Source organism: Myodes glareolus, chromosome 8 (genome assembly GCF_982192425.1).
Source record: "Myodes glareolus chromosome 8, mMyoGla1.1, whole genome shotgun sequence".
NCBI classification, from domain to species: Eukaryota; Metazoa; Chordata; class Mammalia; order Rodentia; family Cricetidae; genus Myodes; species Myodes glareolus.
The window spans coordinates 30,931,840-30,945,308 of NC_142033.1; the positions used below are offsets into that span (position 1 = coordinate 30,931,840).

The following is a 13,469-nucleotide window of genomic DNA, read 5'->3' on the forward strand; positions in this document are numbered from 1 at the left end:
TTTTGGAGGTTCTAACTGTGCACTACAGATTGTTACTTTCTTCTGAAAGATGAAAATTAGAAAATTATACCAAGAAAAAATGGGCAATATATTTACATCAAACTAAGATTTCTTATTAATTTAACTGACTTCCAAACTGTATTAATAAAATTTTTAGTCAACTGTCATTATAATGAAAGCTTATATATGACTAAATGCTGGGCCAGGGATATTGCTCTACCTCCTGAACCATCTCTCTAGCCCTTAGCTAGTCATTTTATCATAGCAACCAAGTCAGTAACTAGCACACCATGTCAACAGTGACATGGCTGTCAGGATCCAAAATGTGGAAAAAACTTCACCAAAAGGTAAATGGCTAAGCCACATTTTAATGCCTATTATTCAGCTTCAGAAAAGGACAAAACATGATTCAAGATAGATAAGTTCCGAGATGAAGTGAGCCTGGGAGGATGGAAGTAGTCACACAACAGGGTGGAGATTAGCGCAGTGTTACAAATACACTAATGCCGTAGGATCTCACACTTGAGAGGAGATAAAAGGCAAATCTCATGTCGCCCACTGTGGTAGTCTGAATGTAATTGGTACCCATACGCTCATAGGGAGTGACACTATTAGGAGGTGTGTCACTGTGGGGGTGGGCTTTGAGGTGTCCTATGCTCAAGCTACACCCAGAGACAAAGTTCACTGTCTGTTGCCTATGGATCAAGATGTAGAACTCCCAGCTCCTTCTCCAGCACCATGTCTGCCCGCATGTTGCCATGCTCCACCATGATGATAATGGACAAAGCCTCCGAAACTGTAAGAGAGCCTCAATTAAATGCTTTTTTATGTAAGAGTTGCCGTACTCATGGTGTCTCTTCACAGCAGTAGAAACCCTACCTAAGACAGCCAGGTCTTTACTATAATGACAAAGGGAACGGGCACCCAAGCAAGGTAGGAGCATCAGTAGCAGAGGGTTAGCTCTGAGCTGGAAGTCAGCAGTGACCACAGCCTCACTGGTGCAGTGTCTCTGAGTGTGTCACCGACTGAGTGGTTTCGTCACTAGGCAGCGGCACCTCACCTCCTGGACTGTCACTCACTGAGTGGTTTCTCCACTAGACGGCAGCACCTCACCTCCTGAATTTCCTTTTCTAGGAGCTCCACTCGCTCTCGCAGGTGTCTTCTTTCTGTGTCAATGGACAGCAGCTCCAGGCGGACTGAGCTACTCTCCCCTTCAGCTTGCTGGGCTTTGATCTCCCAGTCCTCAGCACGGTTGTGAAGCATCTGGAATCTGTCTAGCAAGTCTTTGTTTTCATTTTCCTAGTTTAAGAACAATACGTTATTTCTAAGTCAGTACTGTCAATGTGATATCTGTATCACAGACATAGACACAGACACACACACATGCACAGGACTGCTTGAAATTAGGAAACATCAGTATGTGTACAGGCACTATACTAAGATCCATGGGGAAATATAAGGTTAGTAGGAAAGACCTCTACTCTCAAATGTCTAATACATAATACTGGAGGCAGAATTAAAGGCAAAGAGAGCTCTTAGAAAGTCAGTCTTAAATGCAAGCCAAACACTGTTATTCACCTTGGCAGCCATGAGGCTCTCCCACCGTGACACCTCCGTGATGTACTTGTGAACTCTGCTCTTCATCTCTTCCTTCTCTTGCACTGCTGTTTCTAATTCTATTGAGATTTCCTGTGAGTCGGCCAAGCAGAAAGAGCCAGTGTTAGCTCTAGTCACATCAAACACATCCTTTGGAGTTGAAGAAACAAGGGGAAAACGTCTACTGTGTTATTTTCATGTATTTCTGTGACTGACCTTGGCGCGCGTGCGCGCGTGCGCGCGTGTGTGTGTGTGTGTGTGTGTGTGTGTGTGTGTAGTGTGCACTGGTGTACAAGTAAAAAACTCATGTGCACAGGTGGAGAGCAAAGGAGGATGCCAGGCGCCCTGCTTCACCACTCTCCCCATATCCTCCCGAGCAGGCCCTTCACTGAAAGTGAAGTTCCCCATTTCAGCGAGGCTGACTGACCAACAAGCTCCTGAGAGCTGATGTCTATGACCTCAAACTCTGGGTGACAGGCAGCCATGCCAGGCTTTTATGTGAGAACAGGGGATTTGAACTCTAAACCCCTTCCTTCATTTCACAGCCAGCATTCCTAGTCACTAAGTCTTCTCCCCATCCCTGACTGGGATTTTTCAGTAAACGTTTCCACAAAACTACCATCACAGTCCTGACCTTGAATTTGATTTTACATCATGGCCAGTTATGGTCAGTAGTTGACATTAGAAAGTTTTTACAATATGATTGATATTGAATAATACTAAAAGTAATTTTCTAAAAGAAACCACGGTGGGGGGGGGAGGCTGGAGAGAGAGCTCAGGGATTACAAGTATTGGCTGCCCTTCCAGAGGTCCTGAGTTCAATTTCTAGTGCTCACATGGGGGCTCACAACCATCTGTAATGAGATACGATACCCTGTTTGGCCTGTAGGAACATATGCAGGTAGAATATTGTATACATAATAAATAAATCTTTAAAAAAAAAGAAACCATTGGTCTTCAGAGTATAATGCTGTAATAAACCAATATAAAAAAACTACTACCTTACAATATCTGCCATTAAAAATATCCTTTCATTTACTTACAGACATAGCTCTAAGACAACAGAAGTTAAGTGCAAATGAAAACCTGTCACGGGCCCGTTGTAAAAAGAGAGAAGTTGTCCTAAGAGTGATGCTGCTGTCCCCACCCAATGCTATGACAATATCTTTCATCACAGAGAAGGTCATGCTACTCAGAAACAAAAACCAAATGCTACTAGGTTTGGGGACACATTAAAAAAATTGAACTTGCTAACTACCACGCAGACAGCCACTGTCCCCTCAAGGACTTACATGGCTTCCATTCAATACCACTGCATTTTAGGAGAAAATATTTAGAAGTTTAATACTTAGCTAATATTAAGTTCCACGGAAAACCTCTGCCTGGTGTGTCATACCTGGTTTTCCCTTGCCATCGTGGCCAGGTCATCTTGTAACCTTCTGTTCTCCTTAAAAGAGATCTCTCTAGACTTCCCGACGTCCTCCAGCTCCGTGTGAGCGGCATCGAGCTGCCGTCGGAGGCTGTTTATCTCTCGGTCTCGATTAGCCAAGGTGTCCTTTAGCTGGCTGTCAAAACGTGGTGTGGCAGTAATAAAGCATCATGGCAACTCTATCTTACTTCAAATAAGACTAGAACAGTCTCAGTAAGTGCGTGAGCACACAAGAGTACAGCCGCTGCCTTTGATACTCATTAAAAATACTCAGGCACTTTAGATTCCTATCAAATAGATGCAAATAAGCCTCAAAATACATATTCTTATTCTACAGGTTAAGCAAACATAACATTTTCAACTGTTAGGAACAAAATATAAAACATCATTAAATATTTAATTTTTATATTAAATTATATTGTAATATAATGTTTATATTTCCATTATTATATAAGACATAAAGGCAGGCAAAATAAATATAATTAGTAACTTTTGTTTTTAGATGGCTTTAGACCAGACACAAAATGTAAAATTCTGAGAGTGCTCAGGATAGGTTTCACTGAAGAACGAATGGGAAAACTGGCTATGAACACAATCCGCGATGAGACGGGCAGGACTTTCACAGAGGACGACAAAAGCACAAAGCAGACAGAAGCACAGGCAATAGATACTACAGAGGCAGAGGGCAAGTCAGAGCCGGGGACTGAGAAAGCAAGGCTGCCAGTGGCAAATCCGGGAACTTCACAGGAGACAGTCTCCTCTCGCCACTGCTAACTCAGACCTTACTCACTGAGAATTTCTCAAACACGGACAGCCCTTCTTTGATTACTTACTTCAAAGACGCTTCATACTCTGCGACTGTGACCTTCACCTGGGCAATAGCTTTCTCCTGAAGAAATTACAGAAACATAATGGATTCTAAATCATTCACACAGAATCATTCTTAGCTAAATTTGCATAATCTACTACATTTAGATCATAAGTAGCTAAATATACAGTCCAATTATATAAACCATACATAAAAGCAAGCTCTAAGTAAAAATAGTTCTATATCCATGTGTATGTCACATCTTGGTATGTTTCTACCCATCTACAAACTGCAGTGGTTTCTTCAAAGTGTAAGATAAAAATCACATTCTCAAAATTGATAAATCCTATCTTAAAGATGCCTATTACTAGGCTAGAAGGAAATTTAGACTTGTCAAAGACAGCATAGGTCTCAGGAATTACCCGTGGGCTCCCGCTGAGACGCCAGGGAACATGCAGCAGATACATACTTTGCTGGTGAGGCTCTCTTGCAGGCTGGCGATCTTCTCTGTCTTCTCATCGACAGTCTCCTGGAGAAAGTCCTTCTCTTTGTCAATCATGCCAATGGTTTTCTTCAAGGCGTGAGCTTCTTCGCTCTGTGATGTCATCTTACAGTTTAGTTTCTCTACACAGAGAGAGGAATGTTTGTTAGATGGAGGCAATTAAGGTTAGCAAAAGCAAAATTTCAGAAGGCTCACCTAGTTTTTCCTCCAGAACTTTAACTTGTTCTTGGGCTGATTCAAGTTCACCTCTTTTTACGGAAAGTCGGTGCTGACAGTCATCAAGTGATCGCTGCAGCTGTTCATTTACCATCCTAAATTGGTGGACAAAACAAACGGCATTCTTTATCTCTCACATAAATAGCTTTGTTATGTGAATGGTCTTAAAATACTTTGATTTATTTAAGTTTCTTTTATTTCTTATTATAAAGTTCTTCCAGTATATCAATGGCATTCTATTATACAATATTATTCTTGCTGTCCACCATTCTTCTCCAAAATGGTTCCATCTTCCTAAAAATAATATGGTATAAAAATGAAATTAATTATATATTTTCTAGAAAATTCTCAGCCATTTTAATGTTCTCCTTAGTTTCCTAACATCAACCCCCTTTTCCTCAAAATGTATTTCCAATAGTGGAGGCAAAGAGAAAGTCCTGTCTTTATAGCATGGCTGGATACTCCAGACTCTCCATAGGTCTTCAATATCCTGACCATGAAAGCTTGCAATTTTGCTTCTTTTGGTTCTGAGGGGCAGACGGTTGTACGTAGGTTGAGAAGGTAGGTGTTTTCTTTCTTTCTTTCTTTCTTTCTTTTTTTTTTACAGAAAAAAATGGGATAAGACTAAAGGCTGGTTTCAGGGAACATGGGAAGGAGTTGTGGGAGCTGAGGAGGTCCCTGGTGAAGTGTCTCAAGTTGGAAGTAACAGTTCCTTCAGAAGGAGCATTCAGAAGCTATAACAGAAGTCTTGGTTCTCAGTCACAGGCTTCCAAATGCTTCTAGTTCTGAGTGGGAAAGCACTGACACAGCTCAGACCATTCTCACCTCGGGTGGTTTGCTGGGAATAGCTTCCTTTTGGGTTTCCTTTGAGGACAAGACACTGAAGAAGATGCTAATGACAGCTTGAGTTAGAGGTGCCTAATGAGGAAGAGGTCTGATTCCCAAGACAATGAGTAAAATGGGACATCTCTATAGAAATAAACAAATCTTTGCTTTTCCATATGAAGTTCAGTACTGCTCTTTCAAGATCTGTGAAGAATTTTGCTGGGATTTTGATGGGCATTGCAGTGAATCTGTAGATTGCTTTTAGTAAGATTGCCATTTTTACTATGTTAATTCTGCCTACCCAAGAGTATGGGAGATCTTTCCACTTTCTGGTGTCTTCCTCAATTTCTTTCTTCAAAGATTTAAAGTTCTTTTCATACAAGTCTTCCATTTGTTTGGTTAGAGTTACTCCAAGGTATTTTATGCTATTTGTGGCTATTGTGAAAGGTGATGTTTCTCTGATTTCTTTCTTGGCCCATTTATCATCTGTGTAAAGGAGGACTACTGATTTTTCAAGTTAATCTTGTATCCTGCTACATTACTGAAAGTGTTTATGAGTGATATTCATTCCTTGGTAGAATTTTTGGTGTCACTTATGTAAACTATCATATCATCAGCAAATAGTGAGAGTTTGACTTCTTTTCTGATTTGTATCCCCTTGATCTCCTTTTGTTGTCTTATTGCTCTAGCTAGGACCTCAAGAACTATATTGGATAGATATGGAGAGAGTAGATAACTTTATCTTGCTCCTGATTTCAGTAGGATCACCTTGAGTGTCTCTCCATTTAGTTTGATATTGGCTGTTGGCTTGCTGTATATTGGTTTTATTATGTTTAAGAATGTTCCTTGTACCCCTCCTCTCTCCAAGACCTTTATCAAGAAGGGATTCTGTATTTTTGCTGGACTGACTTCTTTAGAACTGGACAACTGAACCAAACCAAGTAAGAAAGTCACCAGATTCAGGCAATTTTACTTGAGTAAAGTTTCTATGTGGCTACTCCTAAAACCTAGAGTCATCATGTGTAGGAACAGCATAAGCGGAAGGCACTGTGTACACATGAGCCCATTGGTTCCTGGAGGAGTTCCACTGGAACTATTATTCCACACTTACAGAAACAATTTACGTATCCAGGGTCACAGAATTACCAGGACAAAGGCAAAGGTGCAGGCTGGGCTATTGCTTTCTGCTCAGAATGCACAGAGACCAATACCCTCTAAGTGGGCAGGAAAATAGAATGGCCCACAGAGCCTTGCTGAAGAGCCAACGAGCAGCAGTGCTTACAACTCTGAGCAGAAATGGGGTTATTTGCTCATGGGACTGGAGCTGGTAAAGGGCGCTGGAATAACCTAGTGACTGATATAAAGGAAACCTGTAGGTGAGACCAGAAAAGGAACTGGTTCTTCTATTTCAGAGAAGAAGGGAGAACACAAACAGTCTCACAGAAGTACTGCCCAGAGTCTTCCAATGGAAACTGAGAGGACTGCCATTTAACTCACTGTAAGTTTGAAAAGAAACTTTGCAAACCAAGTTGTCAGTAGAAATGAACAAGTTTCTTAGCTTTAAAAGTTACATAAACAAAGGAAAGAAATAATTTCTCAACAGAAAAAAAAAGCCAGAAAATTGAATTCTGGCTGTCCATCTAATAGGCCTGTGCCTGGCTCCGATCTCCTCCCAGCCTCAAATTCCATAGTTACATTGTACCAATTATGCACTCTCAGTTTATGGGACAGTTTTAATTATTTCCTTTCATGACAGAGTATATCTAAAACATTTCTTAAGTGTTCCTTCATCCACAATAAATGTTTCAAATTGTAAAATGAAGTTCTACCTCAGAGAGATAGGTTTGGAAATTCAATGGCCTATTACAGGAAACTATTGGTGAGCTTTCTTGGAGGCTCTCCTATGTGCCCAAGGTGCCGGCCCATTAGGAAGGCTGTGAATAGCACCACGTGGTACACCAGGAAAAGAAGAGGGATGGGACAATTTTGGCATTAGCTCCACAATTAGCTGCTGTCATTCAGCAGCAACACTCTTGTTTTCATTGCTAAGAAAATACAGTGGGGATGTCCCAAAGACAGGTCAGGCATCCTGCACCATCCATGAATCTTCTTTCCCTCATCCAAGGCGATTCCTAATTCCTTAGCAAATATTTCTCAAGGGAAACTAGCTGTTATATCTGAATAGATCCAATATTTCTGTCTCTAACATTTTAATATATTGCATATTTCTGAATATATCTAAACAAATCCCAGTAAAATAACTGATACCTATTGGCATAATCATAGATCCACCTAGAGTTCATGGGCTATTTCCAGGAAACGCCGCTGTAGCATGCTTCCATCCTAGATAAGTATGTGACACTCCTGGCTTTAACTGATGTGCTGAAGATTAAGGTAGCAGAGGGCTGAGCTGAATGCCTATGGTTCTAGGTTTCTGGATGTTAAGTAGGAGGACCACCTGAGCATGGATTCTGGATGTTAAGTAGGAGGACCACCTGAGCATGGATTCTGGATGTTAAGTAGGAGGACCACCTGAGCATGGATTCTGGATGTTAAGTAGGAGGACCACCTGAGCACGGATTCTGGATGTTAAGTGGGAGGACCACTTGAGCACGGATTCTGGATGTTAAGTGGGAGGACCACTTGGGCACGGATTCTGGATGTTAAGTTGGAGGAGCAATGACTGGAGGTCAAGTCTGGGCAACAGTGAAAATCCACAAAATGAATGAAAGTGACTTGAGAACAATATGACAGCTTCCAGCTGCGTCACTGTTTGCCAGCAGATACAAAGATTAAGGCCTCTGCTATGGAGTGATTAAGAAGAGTGAGTCATCTAAAGGAATGGAAAACAGCTTGTCCTGGAGTGAGGGTTGACCAAAAAAAGGCCTAGTGTTCATTCTTTCCTAGCTGTTTTTAACGCTTAAGGAAGTGAAAAAACTCCACAGGAAAACATTTTGTGACATGAAAATTAAATGAAATCAAAAGAAAACTGTATTGGAACAGAGCCATACTCATTCACTTGCACATGGCCCACAGTGACTGTATTTCAGAGGCTGGTTTTTAAGGGTGTGACAGAAACTGCATGACCCACACAGTCTCAGATACTGAGTACCGGCAGTAAGCTTGCTCATGCTGGCACACAGACATTTCCTTTCTATACTATGGAGGTTAAGGTTAGGTTGTAAACTGCTAGACCACATTAAATACTGCAGTTCAAGAGAGACAGCAGTCATCAACATGTTCAAAACTGCTGCTTTAGTACTGTCTCCCGATGCTATACCAAAGACCCTCCATTTCTACAGTGAGAGCTGTGCCTGCTCCAGGCGGTCTGTATGGAAGCATGGGAATTTGATGAAAACATTCCTAACACAGGAAGGGAAAAAGAAGATGGCCCATGAGGTAGAAAGCAGCATATACCTCATCTACCTAACAGTCAGCTTCTTGTATGGGTCATCACGTGATGATCTACAAACTACACTGAAAACGGCACGAGGTTTGCACAATGTACTTCCGCTTCCGTAAAGGTTTTGTTGTGGCTTGTATTGGGTTTAGTGCTAAATTTAGAACTGATAGCTCAAACTCAAGTTTTTACCAATGTTTACCAATAGAAGATGAATGACACACTGTTCTTAGAGGTAGTCCCCCTCTCTCTCTCTCTCTCTCTCTCTCTCTCTCTCTGTGTGTGTGTGTGTGTGGGGGGGGGGGTGGAGGAGAGGAGATTTTGGCTGATGTAAAGCAGGGTTCTAAAGTCATGTACTATGCCAGGTTATGCAAGGCAGAGAGAACAGTTCTCATAGCCCTCTCTTCCTGCGCAGTGACAGAATGTACTTAGGTAAAGGCAGAAGCAGACTGAACTTATAAGAGAAAATGACATTAGTATCAGAACAAAAACTGCAAAGGAGCTAATGACCAGACCAGGGCACCCAAAAGAGGACAACAGTGGCTCTGTTTCTAAAATCTTCTGTGAGGAAAAGAGGTGGTTATGGTCTGAAGGAAAGGGAAAATGCCAGGGCCAGTAAGCTGGACACAAAAGCAAATAGGATAGATTAGCAATTCTGCAGACAAAAATCCAGCGCCATATCTGTCTGTACTTTAGGGCTGAAGACATGGCCAGAAGAGGGGCTGGCTCACTCGGCTCTCCTCCAAAGGACACGTGCAGACAGAGGATTGGGAGGAGGATAAAGCTAACTCCTTTAGCTTCCCCTAAAGCCCCCCTGATAAAGGCGGCAGAAAAGCATCACAGGAGAAAAGCTAGGGAAGTCGGTAGGTCTGTTCTTGGTCTTCTGTGGGTCAGTCAACGACCTTGGCTTCCCTTTTCTTTCTTCACACTGCACTTCTGCTTTCTCCTACTCTCCTGTTGGACTCCGAGTTTTGTATATGGGTCTACTTTATTTTCATCATCTCTTTTTGTCTTTCTGAACTATAGGTGAAATTCTTGAATTTGTTCTTTATTTCACCAACTCAGTTTTCTACAGTAGTCAATGTCTAACTCAGTAATGCTCACTAACCTTCCGGGGTGTCTTTAATCAGTCTTTTAAAACCAGCACCACTACTCCCCTTCTGATCGCAGCTACTGCTTCATTACTGGGTTGCAGAGATAGGAATTCTGTTGACATTTGAGAATTTCTTCCTAATTTTTATGGTAAATATAATTAAGAGGGAGAGATTCCCCCCGACTCTTCAGAGCAGAGCCTTTCTATTAATCTCCAGTTGCCTTTTGCTTTATTTGTTTGTTTGTTTGTTTGTCTGCTTATGCTTATGACAGTTTTATATTGGGGGGCTGACACTATTAGCTTTTATTTCTTTAAGTTTTATGTGCTTGAAACTGACAAATGACTAACCAACAACCCAGTAATCCAATGCATACATTATGGATTACTATACTGCTGTTTATTCCCATATCCATTACCTTTGATTTTATAAAAGAAACATCTCTTAAGTTTGCCTTTTCCCTTCAAAGTCCACACTGTCTCAGTCCTGACCTGTGACCTCTGTTGCTTATCACCCATCTCTAAGACTCCAAATCCACACTCTCTGTGCTATCAGAGTTAGCTCTCCTAGCCCCTGGCTACATTTTCCTTTTCTAAATCAGAATGGTTTAAAAAAGGACATGAAACATCTGAATTTCTATTATTTTAAAAGAGGAAAGAAAAAGGAGGAAATGGCCCAAAGGCCTAAGAGCCAGCAGTCCTTCCCTGCAGAGCACAGTGTCTTGAATATTTACTAAGGTACCAACAACTGACAATCATGTCATCTTGTGAAAGTTTCAAAACTACAGACACCCAGATCTATCCAGACTCACTTAGGTAAATCAGGCAACCCCAGACCTCCCTCTATCCTCTCAGAAGCTCCAGAAAGACGGTACCATGAAGCCAACTCGGGGAAGCAGTGAACTGAAGGCACTGAAAGAGCTGAGCGCCATGGTGATGAACCTTGAATAACCAGAAGAAGCATGTCCCAGAGGAGAAGTAACGAAATCTTTAACAGACTTACCTAAGAGAGTTCATCTCTGTTTTCTGATGAGATGAGTCACCAGTCACGTGGCTAAGCTTTTGAGCTTGGAGTTTTGATTTGGTCTCTAATGACTCTACTGTTTCTTTCATTAGTAATATTTTAGATTGCAATTCATATTTCTCATTTTCAAGCTATAATTTAAATTTAAAACATTAATAAGCATATATATGGTAATATCTTATTTTTCATAGCTATACTTTAATAATATTTCTGGAAGACAATTATGAAAATATATTACACTTTTAACACACTGAACATCATCTGAACTCTTAAGACCGAGATGTCAGGATCGGTGCATCCTCTGCCTTTCTTTCCTCACTATCACTACAACAACAGAAACACACAGCACAAAAGACACGGGACGGGAGACGATAAGCAGGATGAAAATCAGAGGAACTTCCTAAAACACACACAAAACCCTCAAAACCCTCCACAATTCATTTCTAGCTTTTGGAACCAAGAGATACCTCTCCCTCAAAAAGTAACCCCCAAACCTGCAATAAGTAGACAGAAATTACACAAAAATGAGAGTTGAAAAGAATGAAACTACAAAATGGCTGAGATTTATATGAGAAACAAAGTGCAAGTTTCCCTTTAATGCCTAAAAAGAGACCTGACTTAGGGTAGACTGCCACGCTTCTCTGGATAGGAACATAATACTTTAAATGTGTTAAAATTTCATCAAATTATAAATTCAATGAAATGCCAATAAAAGCAATTCCTAATTGAATTGCTTTTAAAAGATGGTACCTTACACTTTATGCTTAAATTCTTTTAGAAGAAAAATAAAACCCAGAAGGACAAACTGGGAATGAAAGAAAAGAAATAAATTTACCATAAGAGATACTAAAATAAACAATAAAGCTACGGTAACTAAAACCGGGCTTTGTGTATAAATGGACAAGAAAACACACCCATTTCCCCATATAAGAGCATGTAGAATATGAAGAAATCATAAAAACAAAAAGAACATCTCTTATGTGGTTTAAAAAATACATCTGACCCTCCACGGGCAGCCTTAGTCATATTCTTTTCCTGCCATACAAAACCACAATCCTGAATCTTCTTTCTTATTTTCTGTTTGTTTTTTGTTTGTTTGTTTTAAAGATGGGATCTTGCTATGTTCGACAGACTATTCTGAACTCCGATGCTCAAATGATTCCCCTGCCTCAGCCTCCCACAGGGCTCAATCTGCAGGATGAACCACAGCAGCGAGCACCCGCTTTTCTTCACTGGCATTCCTTCCTAAGCCATGTACCACGTAGTTTCACTTCTTTTCTGAGCTTTACATGAATAGAATCATACTCTAGGCTTTCAGCAACTTACTGTGTTGGTACAACACGCATGGTAGCAGCCATACATGTTGAGGTTAGTAACTTTCATCCTATTTCTGCTCACCAGCACTCCACTGTATGATTTACAATCACAAACTTGTTCAAATAAACACTTCAGGCTTCATAGGGCCTACCATCCATCACCACCGTCTGTCACCGCCACTCCAGTGAAGCACGGTAGCAGATGCAGACAATACAGAAACACACAAATGACCCTCTCACTATTTTCACTAAAACCCAATTGACAAAGCAGTTAGTGCGTCTAGTCTAGGAACCAGCTTGCTGACCTTCCCTACAGAGCAGCTATCTAGAAATGAGCTGCTGCCTTGTAAGCCTGCAGCTGCTGTTATCACGCCTGCTGTGCTTTAAACACGAAATGCTCACTGCAAACTCGGGCGTTGAAGGCTTGGTCCCCAGCTGGTGGCACTTTTGGGGGAGGTGTGGGCACTTCAGGAAAAGGGGTCTCTTAGAAGTAGGGAGGCTGCTGAGGTGTGGCCTGAGGATGAGGTCCATGCTCCCTGCTGTCAGTGGGCAGTGCTAGTCTAGCAGACCCTGACCACCACCACTGGCTTCAGAGCCAAGCAATGGAAGCAGCCATGGGCTGAGCCTCTGAAACCAGAAGCCCAGGTAAACCTTTCCTTACATTGCCTTGCTCACAGGAAGGAAAGGCTGACAAACAGAAAACAGGCAAAAGAGAAGCGGGCTGTTGTGACTCCCTAAGCAGGGAGTTCAGAGGCCTTTGGAACTAGCTTACGAAAGGGACTTGGAAGAGTTTAGAGAAGTGAGCTACCATAAACCAAGACTGTTATAATGCAGAGCCGGTTAGGCAACTCTGAGGGGAGAAGACCAGAATGCTGACAGGAATGTAGACAGCTAAGCGCCAGGCTCATAGTTTCAGATGGGAACAAGAACTCAGGAGGAAAGAACTAGAAGCCATGTGTGTTACAATGTAAGTTCTGTGCATCCCTGAGACTTGTGACGATGTCACAAATATCAAGATACTAATTAACCTGGAGGAGAAAACTTTAGGCAGTGGCGTACTCATGTGACTTGGTTATGTCTGGCAGCTGTTAGCCAAGTTAACAGCAAATGCCAGAGCAGAGAATTTGAAAGACCTACAGCCTGGGCCAGAAAATAAATAAGAGTAAAGTGGGGCCAGCAAAGGGATGGCTGTTGAAGAAAGTAGCCATACCAACAATCAGCTACAGCCTTTGTAACGATCTAAGAAACCATGAGAGCTCGGCT

At 41.6% G+C, this 13,469-nt stretch overlaps 1 protein-coding gene across 3 annotated transcripts in view; it reads right to left on the reverse strand.

The window, feature by feature from the left end:
- Cep135 (centrosomal protein 135) overlaps nt 1-13,469 on the reverse strand; it is a 61,003-nt gene that overhangs the window by 13,733 nt on the left and 33,801 nt on the right. For all 3 annotated transcript variants that reach the window (XM_085691746.2, XM_085691747.2, XM_085691745.2), the window contains exons 15-21: nt 10,870-11,021; nt 4,531-4,646; nt 4,303-4,457; nt 3,859-3,914; nt 2,993-3,161; nt 1,579-1,689; nt 1,114-1,299 (exon numbers count right to left, since the gene is read on the reverse strand). In XM_085691746.2, the coding sequence (XP_085547872.2) occupies nt 1,114-1,299; nt 1,579-1,689; nt 2,993-3,161; nt 3,859-3,914; nt 4,303-4,457; nt 4,531-4,646; nt 10,870-11,021 (945 nt within the window). The remainder of the gene's footprint in view (nt 1-1,113; nt 1,300-1,578; nt 1,690-2,992; nt 3,162-3,858; nt 3,915-4,302; nt 4,458-4,530; nt 4,647-10,869; nt 11,022-13,469) is intronic.